The 12871-nt window shown below is 39.3% G+C and overlaps 1 protein-coding gene across 1 annotated transcript; it reads left to right on the forward strand.

Moving 5' to 3' along the window:
- Positions 1-353: 353 nt before the first annotated feature.
- btbd3b (BTB (POZ) domain containing 3b) lies at positions 354-9948 on the forward strand. The gene is made up of 4 exons (XM_075476720.1): positions 354-1292; positions 2209-2299; positions 5495-5613; positions 6256-9948. Exons 1-4 carry the CDS (start codon positions 982-984, stop codon positions 7286-7288), a joined length of 1554 nt encoding a protein of 517 aa, XP_075332835.1. The 5' UTR covers positions 354-981; the 3' UTR covers positions 7289-9948.
- The last annotated feature ends 2923 nt before the right edge of the window (positions 9949-12871 follow it).

Here is a 12871-nt window from a genome sequence, read left to right on the forward strand (position 1 = left end):
CCATGATTTATGAATCAAACTATTTCTGCTCTTTGAGGAACCATGTAACCATGTAAATTTGCCTTTGAAGAGCCTGTATTTACTTAGGTATAAATTGAATGCTGTGACTGCAGATAAGGGAGACACAGTAAGCAAAGCTGTGGATGAATATATCATTCTTATGGGGCATGGCTGTCACTTTAATTGAGACGTGGCCTATTACATATTCAAGTATGTGCTGCGCTAGGATGCATTAGCCAATCATAAATGCTGCCTGCTGCCATTGGCTGAGCACCGGAGAGAGCTTTAAACTGTGCTGAGAGGGGGCAGGGAGGCGGGGGGCTCTCCATCTCTTCTTCTTTCTCTCATTCAACCTCTATAGTCAGCAAGACAGAGTGGCTGAGCAGAGCAACACAGCATCCACAGCTACAGCTTCCTGCAGAGGAGAGGAAGGGTGTAAAAAGCGTGTGTTAAAGAGAACAAGGTAGACTCACAAATGAAGAGAGGCAGAGAGGAGAAGAAAAGCACAGAGGAAGTAAGAGTGCAAAATGAAAGGAACTGGGTAACCGCCACTGCCTAAGGACCACTGCAGCTATACTAAATCTGGAGCTGTCAGGACAGACCTCAGGAAGCCAGTGAGTGAGAGAGGCAAGGGAGCAGAGGAGCAAAGAAATGATTTGAAGAACTGATCTTATCACTTTGGATGAGCAGGGATGGGAACCCCTAGAGCCTCTCCGTCAGATGATCAAACTTCACACAGGAATGGTTCCTTCAGATCACCAGTCTGAAGCTGCTTCTTCAGAGGAGTGACAACACCAACAAGATATATATATCCTGGTAGTTCCTTAAAGGTCATACAAACCTCTTGCAGGATCTCTTGACTTCTGCACTTCTTAGCACAGTTCAAGTCTCTGCTGTCCTCTTCCCCCCTTGGTCCTACGCCATATCGTGGTGGATGTCTTCTCTGCATGGACTCCCACTGCTCAGCAGTTGAACACACTCATGGTCGATGCCAAGGGAAGGAACATGAAATGTTTGACTTTCTTCTTAATGCTCCCTGAGTCAGTGAAAAGCAAGTCAAGTAAAAGCTCTAAGAAAGGGAATGCCAGTGGCAGCTCCAAGCTGCCCCCGGTCTGTTATGAGATAATCACCCTGAGGAGCAAGAAGAAGAAGAAGATGGCAGCGGACATTTTTCCTACCAAAAAGCCGGCAACCACCACCTCGGTCCAACAGTACCAGCAGCAGAACCTCAACAACAACAATACCATACAGAACTGTAACTGGCAGGGACTCTATTCGACTATAAGAGAAAGGTAGGTCAAACCAGGAAGCAGCTTGCTTGAAAATTATATCTGATGACCCAAACAGTCTTCATAAGTGTTACATTGACAGACATTTGATTTTTATGAAATTCAATTTAGAATCTTTTTAAATTTCTTAAGTACAACAGAGTTCAATTTCAGTTGCAGGTTTTCTGAACAGAGCCTGTATTTAATCCTAAAATGTATCACAAAACACTTTAATTAATTACCCTTGTATACTGAGGAATGGGTGAATGTGTGTGCGTGTGTGTGTGTGTGTGTGTGTGTGTGTGTGTGTTTGTGTGTATGTGGGTTGAGTATGGATGGGTGTTCTCTCTGCCCTGCCCTCAATCTGTTGGGGGAGACTCTGTTTACACCCTCTCCTGCTCCTACAGACTTTTCTGCTCTGACATGCGATATCAAACACACTTGCTGCTCTGAGCGGACAAGCAGCAAGTGTTTGATATGCACAACAGGCAGAGGCTGATCTGTACCAAAAGCTAAATATTTACCTTGGCGTATCAGTAAAAGACATAGCTGTCCAGAGCAAAACGTGTGCTTTCTGACCTGGCTTTGTTGTCTCTCCAGAACATCATGGGGCTGTTTACCCACCTCCGTGACATGTTCCACTACTCAATAATACATGAACACAGCTTTAATGTTGGTCCCATTCTTTCACAGTGGGGATCTTCTATTGAGAGAATCTAGATAGAGGATATAACATCTGTGACTTAAGGGCAATGAAGTATGTGTTTTGTGTGGAATTGGATTTACAGAAAATCCAAGCAAAACTTGTAAATATACATTCAAAACTAATAAAGATTTCAGTCAATATTTGATGAGTATTACCATTTGTATGAAAAACATATTTTTACATGGACTGACCCTGCAAAAATTGATCTCATGTTTCCCTTCTCTTTCCCTTCAGAAATTCAGTTATGTTCAACAATGAACTAATGGCAGATGTTCACTTCGTTGTGGGTCAGCCTGGAAGGACCCAGCAGCTGCCTGGGCACAGAGTAAGAATTTATCAACCTGTAAAATCACAAAAACAAGGAGGGAATGAACAAACATTAAGTCAACCAGTCTGGCCTATTGTTGCTGATATCATATAAACATAAGAAATAATCTTCCTCAGTGCCAGCAGTAATGGAACTGAATCCTTTGTGCTCCGCTCTCACTTCCGCACCATGTGTCATTTCGAGACAGTCCTCAATTATTTATGTAAATGAGGCTGAAGGAGAGTGTTTGAAAGAGGAAGGGATATCCTCCTCAGCAGTCATCTTACACAGAATGGATGGCCTTTGTCTCTTTGCTTTTCAGAAACGGCTGTGCAATTAACCAACTTTTAATGCCTCACACCCAACAGTTCTCATGAAAAGACAAGAGCAAGATGCAGTCACACATCCAAAAAATCCTCTTTTGTATTCATTTAATGATTTGCATTTAAATGTTTTAATAAGAATAAGGATATTCTGCTATAAATAATATTGATTAATATTATGGGGTTCATGATCATCCTGTTTATACCTGCTGTAACCTGCAGGTCTTCTTCCTGACTTCTTTCTTTCGTCCACCTGCTGTTCTTTCAAGATGTTGAAATGATCAAGAACTACATTTGTGTAGATCACATGCCTGATCTGAATGCACTGTATTTTTATCCTATTCAAACATCATCATAACATTAACTTAAAGCTGCAGTCTGCAGGATATGTTGTTGTCATACGTTAAGTCCTCATTTTTGGCATTTTAAGAGTTTACATGATCTATCAGAACGCTTGAAGTTGAAAACGGTGACCTCCATAGTCGCAAAATGCAATAAATGCTTATTTTTTAACCGAAAAATAAAAAGTTATTCAACTTCCTGTCCCGCCCCATCAAAACACATGAGAACTCGTGCACTTCTACGTTCACGCCAGATGCGCGATACACGACTCCTCATTCATCAACTCACCTGTCATTTGCGATCATGGAAGACACAGTAAGTAGACTAGCCCGTAATGAAGTTCAATAGTCCAGATAAATAAGCGTGGGGACGAGCCTCCCTTGTGTCGCGCGTGCACAATCGGTGATTGACAGGCAGCAGAGCCCAGCTCGTAACCTGATTGGTTACCTTTTACCGGTCCGGTCTGCAATTTTGTAAACAAACCTGCTGGCTTTGGAGGGACCTAGCGGGACATATAGGGGACCTAGAAAACTCTTTTTTTTTGTATTGGGGTATTTAATGTACTACTTTCAGAATCCCCGGACAGTTCCAGGCATTATGCTTGAAAAAGAGTTGCAGACTGCAGCTTTAAATCTGGCAAGTGATTTTATTGCCATGAGTTTGGTCCCTGCTGTCTATTTCATGCTCAAAAGCTGAAATCAGCTCTGTGTGGGTCATTTAGTTTTCTTTTTGTTCTTTTTATGGGACCTGAATGAATTAAACATGATTGCTTGCTGCAGTGCACTTTGTGCATTTAGAGAAAGCAGTTATAGAAAACTTAAGATGACTTGAATGCACTTCAGGCTGAAGCATAATGCCGATGGGATATAAATGTGTTCAAATCTGCAATCTTTATTATATTGATTTGGCAGAATATGGTTTAGGCTGCTCGGTGGTGTGGTGGTTAGCACTGTCACCTCAAAACAAGAGGGTTCCAGGTTCAACTCCTAGCTGGGGCCTTTCTGTGTGGAGTTCTCCCACACAGAACACATTCTGCCCGTGTATGCGTGGGTTCTCTGGCTTCCTCCCACTGTCCAAAAACATGCATGTTAGGTTAATTGGTGTCTCTAAAAGTGTCCTTAGGAGTGAGTGAGTGTGAGTGTGTGTGGTTGTTTGTCTCATTTGTCTCTGTGTGGCCCTGTGATGGACTGGCGACCTGTCCAGGTTGCACCCTGCCTTTCGCCCGATGACCGCTGGGATAGGCTCCAGCCCCCCCCGCGACCCAACCAACGGATTCAGCGGGTATAGAAAATGGATGGATAATATGGTTTATAGTTTGTAATTATTTCCGAGACAGATGAAGCAACTAAAAGCAGCACATTTATGTAGATATTTGAGAATTATGATTGATATGATTCGTTTTCAAATCGACATAGTGTAGAGGAGCAAATGTCTCTTTTCTCACTTCGATAAAAGAAAGCACCTTGACAACATTACAGAAAATATTTCCAAGCTTTATTTTCAAATCTCAAACCGTCCAAATAAGAGGAATGTATTTGAGATAATCTTTACCAACCACAAATCCACCAACACATCTTACCATATGCTTAAACAGATTAAAAATCTGAGTAGATAAACAGAATTTGTGGCCTTGTATACGGTGCTTTTTATAAGCTGTATAATATTTAGACTGAAAATTATTTGTACCAATGAAAGAACTAAGAACTAAGTACTAAGAACATTGATTGGTCTAACCTTTTGGATAATGGATAGCTAGAATGTCCCTTTGTGAATCTGAAGAGAATCAAGCTGCTTTGAAAGGTAACAAAGACCGAGAGATTGAAGCAGAAAGGGAGTGGTCCAAAATCCCAGTGGAGGCATGTTGAGTTTCTCAGAAATAATTTCTTTTTTAATTTGATAATTGTTGATTCGGGAAGAGAGGGTTTCCATTTTTGTCCATTTTGAACGTTCACCTTTATTCAGTCTTTTCTTTCTTTCTTTCTTTCTTTCTTTCTTTCTTTCTTTCTTTCTTTCTTTCTTTCTTTCTTTCTTTCTTACCTTATTTAGGTTCTACAAAGTGCTTTACAATGTGACAATGAGTTCATCATTCACACATTTATATAAACATTCGTAAAAAAAACTTTAAAAACTTTCCAACAAAACAAATATTTGAAACAGAGTGCTGAGAAAACGGTTAACATAACAAAAAATGGGATTGACTCAGCCAGTGTGCACACCAGAAACCCTTCCAGAAATTATGAGGGAGAAGTTTATCTCCCTCCCTCTGCTTATCTCCAAAATCCCAGTGGAGATAAGCAGATAGCTTGTTAGTTGTAGTATTGATTACTGTGATTGCAATGAACTGTTTTCCCATTGATCACCGAGAGTATGGGATTTCTACAAAATCTGAAAAATAATTTAAAAAAATGAATAGTCTGGACTTAACTGTACAAACATGCATAGAATTCCCTCTCTTTTTTCCACATTTCTATGTCATGATTCCAGTGAAAAATCTCTGTTTTAATTTTCTCATTTCCCTCTGTCTCTATGTTTTTCCTTCTTTCAACAGTATGTGTTGGCTGTGGGCAGCTCGGTTTTCCATGCCATGTTTTATGGTGAACTTGCTGAGAATAAGGATGAAATCAATATACCAGATGTGGAACCAGCAGCATTTTTGGCAATGCTTAAGTAAGGATTCTCTTCTGGATGAAATTATTCAACAAGCTGCACACAGGCCCTCTTATTCTGTTCTTTTTATGCTATTTTGTCAGCTTCAATACAGACCTGATGTATCACTCTGATCTTGGGGGGAAAAAAGTTTATATCCATTCCTGGCACATCTTAAACAAAACTGTGGAGAAATAACACTTACAAATTCTATCTCTGTATCTCAGAGATAATCGGTATCCATTTCTTTACTTTGATACAAGCTTTTGAAGCTGAATCCCTCAGTTTTGGAATTTACACTGCCCTCATCATTTTTTCATCCCTTTCATTCCAAAGATTTGTTTTCTTCATCCGTGAAGACAAGTTATAATAGAGTGGGAAAAGAAAAGCTCAATAAGGAATGCAATTTTGTTCGTCACTTTGAGCAATTTCTACGGTAATATTACTGAAACAACTCTTTCAGTTTAACAGATGCAGTGATGCCAATGCTATAATAATGTACTGTAAATCAATTTCAACTAAAAGCCAGAGTTAGTTTTTTTTTTTTAGTTTTTTTTTTATCTTTATCATCATTACCCTAACAAACATGCTTAGAGCATATCATGTTGCTTGTCAGTTTTGTGGTGTGATTAAGTTGAGAATCTAACATGTTTACGTTCACAGGTACATTTACTGTGATGAAATTGACCTGACTGCTGACACTGTGTTGGCCACTCTTTATGCTGCCAAGAAATACATTGTCCCTCACCTGGCACGAGCCTGCGTCAACTTCCTGGAGACAAGCCTGAGTGCTAAAAATGCCTGCGTGTTACTTTCCCAGAGCTGCCTATTCGAGGAGCCAGAGCTGACACAGCGCTGCTGGGAGGTGATTGATACCCAGGCTGAGCTGGCGTTAAGTTCTGAGGGCTTCTGCGACATTGATGCCCAGACCCTGGAGAGTATCCTACAGCGAGAGACACTCAACGCTAAAGAGATAGTTGTGTTTGAGGCTGCACTAAACTGGGCTGAGGCAGAGTGCCAGAGACAGGAGCTCACCTCCTCGACTGACAACAAGCGCAAGGTTTTGGGAAAGGCCATGTACCTGATACGTGTTCCTACAATGGCTCTGGATGATTTTGCAAATGGAGCAGCCCAGTCTGGCGTGTTGACACTTAATGAGACCAATGACATCTTCCTGTGGTACACAGCAGCCAAAAAGCCAGAGCTGCAGTTTGTCAGTCAGCCTAGGAAGGGCCTGACACCGCAGCGCTGTCACAGATTTCAGTCCTGCGCCTACCGAAGCAATCAGTGGCGCTATCGGGGCCGCTGTGACAGTATTCAGTTTGCTGTGGATAAGAGAGTTTTCATCGCTGGGTTCGGCCTGTATGGATCTAGCTGTGGCTCAGCTGAGTACAGTGCCAAAATAGAGTTGAAACGTCAAGGCGTACTACTTGGGCAAAATCTCAGCAAATACTTCTCTGATGGATCCAGCAATACCTTCCCAGTGTGGTTTGAGTATCCAGTCCAAATCGAGCCAGACACATTCTACACTGCCAGTGTGGTTCTCGATGGGAATGAGTTGAGCTACTTTGGACAAGAAGGAATGACAGAGGTACAGTGTGGTAAAGTGACATTTCAGTTCCAGTGCTCCTCAGACAGCACTAATGGCACTGGAGTGCAGGGGGGGCAGATTCCCGAACTTATCTTCTATGCTTGACAATACCCATGAAAATAATTGACAGATTTTCCGTGTACTTATTGAAGACAGAAATTTATCACTTTGAGCATAGCGTCACTTGTTGTTATTTATTTTTATCACAACTCGATCTCAGACCTGGGTCTTATGTTGTTTTGATTTTGGGGAATGGTCCACTTAAGTAGGACCAGATATATCTTTCAATATAATGAAGTATCCAAATACATGGACAAATTGCTCTGATGTCCTAAAAGATGAAAAAACGTCTTGCACCAAATGTGCATGTAAATATGGACATGTGTAAATTCAGAAATGTATATATTGCCACAGTTGTGACCAATGCTGACCGTAAAGAAATCTTATAATCTTATAATTAATATGCTACCATATGTTTATCATTTTTATGCTTGCACAGAGTGCACATAATTAGCAGCAATAGATCACATTCTATAATCTATGATGATCATTTCATGTCATGAGTCATTCTAGACTGTCAACATCATCATAGAAATGAAAAAGACTGTATGATAGTCAAAACTAACATACAATTCCAAGTCAAGATTGCATTGGAAAACACTACCCTACTGTTCATAATCGGTTGCATTTGAGTGGTTTCAACTGAACCTGCAATTCTTTAGTTCTTTTGAATTTAGTACATTAATAGGACACTAATAGAGGGGCTTGAAGAGTCTTAGAGATGGTAGCACTAAATATGATGAGTCACTAAACTCCTCTGGTATCGCTGTAATATGTTGCTCTACACCTACTCTTCTCTTATTAATTTCAGTGGGGTCTCATTCAGAACAATATCTTTATGTTTACAGTGAAATCAGGACTTGCCATTATCATCATTCACCACTACATGTTAAGTGCTGAGTGAAAGATGTCTTTGGTCATCTTTATATATATGTCTCCACTTTAGTACTAATGACATGAGCAAACTTGTATCTTTTTTTTTTATGTTGTACTACAACCCCATTTCCAAAAGTTGGGACACTGTGTAAAATGTAAATAAAACAGTATGCAATGATTTGCAAATCTTATAAACCAATATTTAATTCACAATAGAACATAGAAAACATATCCAAAGTTGAAATTGCGACACTTTTCTTTTTTATGAAGAATACTGGTTGAACTTGGGTTTGATGGCAACAACATGTTTTAAAAAAAAGTTGGGACAGGGTCATGTTTACCACCGTGTAGCATCAACTTTTCTTTTAACAACACTCAGTAAACATTAACAAGCTGGTGGTACCAGTTGTTGGACATATATGGGTGATGAATGTTGTCCCATTCTTGTCTGATATAGGATTACAGAATTCCAGGATACAGAATCTGGTTTAGCATTGTCTTGCTGAAATATGTAAGACCTTCCCCGAAAATATGTTGTCTGGATGGGAACATATGTCACTTTAAAACCTGTGTACGCCTTTCAGCACCGATAGTTTCCAGATGTGCAAGCTGCCAGGTCCACAATTACCAATGCACCCCCACCCCATTAGAGATGCAGGAGAGTTATTCTCCTCTTTAGTCTGGGGAAAACGGCATCCATGTTTCCAAGAAAAAATTAAAATTTTGATTCATCTGACCACAAAACAGTATTATACTTTGCCTTAGTTAATCTGAAATTAACGTTGGACCAGACAAGACATCAGCATTTCTAGATCACGTTCCCATAAGGCTTATTTTTTTAACGATAGAGCTTTAACCTGCATTCGTGGATGGCATGTTGAACTGTGTTCACAGACAGGGATTTCTGGAAGTGTTCCTGAGCCCATGCCGTGATTTCCATGGCAGAATCTTGCCTGTTTATAATGCAGTGCTGCCTGAGGACATGAAGATCAAAGGTTTTCCTGAAACTGCTCCTCAATTTGAAGACATGTTTTTGAGGATTACTTAGCATCTGACTCTCTTTGTTTCTGAAAGACTGTACCTTTGTAAGGTGCCCTTTTTATACCCAATCATATTATTGACCTGCTGCAAATTGACTTTTCATTTCAACATGTTCCTCCAGCTGTTTTTAGTAACAATTACTTTTCTAGCCTTTTGTTGCCCCTGTTTTGTTGCCTGTCTGAGATGTGTTGCGGCCATCAAATTCAAGACAAGTAAATTTTTTCTCATGACATCAGTCATGAGAAAACATCAGTCAGATGTTTGACTTTTGACTTATATCATATAAAACATTTGATATGTTTTATATGTTTTATTGTGAATACAATCCTGGACAATGAGATTAGCAAATTATTGAATTCTGCATCCCAACTTTCTTGGAATTGGGGTTGTAAGAATTGTCACAGCCCCTTAGTTTTGTTTACATGAAAACAGATGAATGATTGATTCAGTGTTAGATGCTGCTTTGTATCTTGTGGATTTTTACTTCTCTTTCTTAAAACCCTTTGCACTCTGAATTATGGAGCACTCCCTCCCAATGTGATCAAACAGTATCATTATTTCCAAAGGCATACTGTATATGCTACTATGTTGCACTGATATAGGTTTGTGAATGAGTTTTATTTTGGTTTATTTGCACATTTTAATGAGGCAGTTTCTTTGATTTACTGTGGTACTTAATATTCTTTCTGATGACAGTGGATCGGCAAACTGGTGTTCATGTCCTGTGTTTACGTGCTGGAAGACCAACGAATGTGTACGGTTATTGATGATGCAAATAAACAAAACAAGTGGAATCTATTGATTGTGTATCCCATCTATAAAATGTGATAAGGCTTAATACTACTGTACATCAGAAATTAGGAGATAGGGACAGATGTTGCCCTTCAGCACTGCAGTGATTTACAGTCCCAGTTAGAGTAGACTGATGGTCTCTGTCTTCATGCCACTTTTGCATCCTTTCTCTTTCCCTGTGAAATGAAATATCTATCCTGCATCGCATTTACACCTCTTCTTATTTAATATGAATTGAAACAGAAATCTCTGACTTTTTGAAATATGCAATCATTTCTGCATAGGTAGGAAGAGACTGGCAGCATGGCAAAACTTATCAACCTTGAATTTCTACTGTGGTCATAAAGATAGGCTCGATAAGGCCATCTCATGTATTTAAGTTTCAGTAGACAGAGAAAATTTATATTACAATCTCAAATGTTGTTTTTTGAAGTACCAACACAGTTGTGTAAGGGATACAATTCAAAATACTAATCATAGATATCTTTCACCAGACAGAACAACAATGAATAAGAAAAAATATACAATTTTAAGAAACCCCTTAAAAAAACAAAACTGAACTATAAAACATATCATATCTTTTATATTGCATGTGCTTTGTATGTTCTCATAGACCAATCCTCCTGAGAGCTTATGACAAATATTTGATTATGAAGGTACTAAGTAATGCTCAGAAAAAGTTTGACATTCCCAATGAGCATTAAACCAATGATAAATCGAATTCAATATGTTGGGGGAATAACACTAACTTGCTTTACAGCAATTTTTCATGAAAATGGCACTGATGTTGTAAGCAAGATCATTAATTGCGCTTGAAGTGGCAAGGGACTAGAATGGGCCAGGTGTCAGAGGGAGGTTGTCTCTCTCAACAGACTCGGAGTACACACACACACATTTTCATTATATTACAAACTGTGAATTATCTAAAATGTTCTACTACAGTTCAAGTGCAGTTTAGATAAGTTCAGTGTGAAAAAGAGAATATTCAGAATATCAACAACCCCATGCATGGGTGACTATGTTTAAAGCATTTATGTCCTCATTGAAGCATAAATAAAATACAAGCCCACAAGAACTTTTTCCATTATTTCACATTTTCTGGAACAATTTCTAATCAAACCTATCCAATCTTCTTCTTTGCTTTTTTTTGTGTGTGTGTTTTTCATGGTCAGCTTGGTTGACAGGATGGCTGCCCAACAGGCTCCTGCTAATTGCCAGATACAGTATGTGGAGGGAATGACTCTACTCCCGATAGAGCACATTACCAAAAACTACAGTTGAATCAATAGCAAGACTTTAATCAGCAGTTGTTCTGGGAACCTTAATTAACTGCAGTTCAAAGAGCACACATCCCAAAAGCCTCTAAAATCTAAATCTATCAGAGACTTGTTATTAGGCTATACTAATGAAAATGTTTATTTATTGTTTATTTATTTTTTTCATGTATATTAAGGTGATGATTATTGTAAGAAACCATTTTGAATTAAAGAATTAAATGCAATTGAGTTTTAGGGGCTAAGAATAAAATGCATGGTTACGGCATCTAATTATTAGTATTACTTTGTCAGCCAAGGAAAACAAGGAAAACATTATGTGTTACCGATGAAGAAGTCAATGTGAGCAATTTCGTCTAAACACAAAAACTGAATAGTTGATATCTCCCGCAACTTATAGGGTTGCTGCCTGGCATATACAACACTGGCAAATATTTCAACACTGGAATTAAATGTGCTTAGAGCTTTACATTTGGTTGTCAGAGGATGTGAGAAGATTACATGTAAGAATTCATCATTAATCTAAAATGTGTCTATGAATACTTCATTAACATAGATAAGCTTTGGAAAAGCTAGATAGATAACACAGATAAGCTTTCACTCGCTATATGTTTAGCAAAGGGAGAGAAAAAGGTGGTGAATATTGACTCAGACTGGTTGCATATTGCCCAAGAATGTCGCTCTGAGGGATTAATTACTGTTCAACTAAAATTAAGGATAAAAAGATTCAGCTGGAGTTGATGGAACGACTGTGGACTGCAACTAATCAACATTCTTCAGGATCTCTAAGGCTGATTTGAAGAGTAGACAAAGTGGTGAACAGAACCAAAACGTCTTTTGGTGCTAATGAGAGGATGTGTTCTTCACTGAAACCTGAGTATCACTGTGACATGCGCGGACATATGTCTATTAATTTCACAAGACTGAATAAATACCACATCTGACGGATACAAAGAGAAAGACATATCCTATTGTGCAACTGCATCATCTGTTTGCTGCAGGCAATCACATGGTGATTTCCTTATCATTTCAATCTCAGCAAAAAGTCAATGAATTAATAATAGACAATGAGGGGAGGAAACACAGCTGTGGGTTTAAAGAATTCGTCAAAGAAAGGAATTTCACAAATGTCTTTATTAATTAAACAAACTTCAGAATAAATATATTTTTCCTTTATTTTCCCTTAAACCTTAAAGGGATATGCCACCCCCAGGCCAAATTAAGTGTATCCCCGCATCCCGAGACATAAATAAGTGTGTGGGAGCGTTTTCCTGGCGACCCAGGCATTGTCCGAATCTCACAGCACTGACCACTTGGTTGCGCGTAATACATGCTAACGTCGCCAGCGTCGCCAATCGAAATATTTCGCCCAACGTGAATTAATTTACTTGATTTACCTTCTAATTACTGTGTGAGTGGTGTACTTTCACATCGAGTGCAAATGACTGCGTAAATCTACACGGAAGGTTTGGTTTGCTCATGTCGGTTTGGGAACTAGTTTCCAGTGCGGAAAACACAGCCGAAGCACACTCCCCGCTACGTCCGCTATCCCCACCCCCGACTTCTTCAAACAAACCAGCGCGAAGCAGCCAGGGGTGGGGGACTGAAAGATCGTTTTTTTGTAAGAATAGCGTGTTTACAACAA

The sequence above is a fragment of the Odontesthes bonariensis genome, chromosome 2 (genome assembly GCF_027942865.1).
Source record: "Odontesthes bonariensis isolate fOdoBon6 chromosome 2, fOdoBon6.hap1, whole genome shotgun sequence".
NCBI lineage: Eukaryota > Metazoa > Chordata > Actinopteri > Atheriniformes > Atherinopsidae > Odontesthes > Odontesthes bonariensis.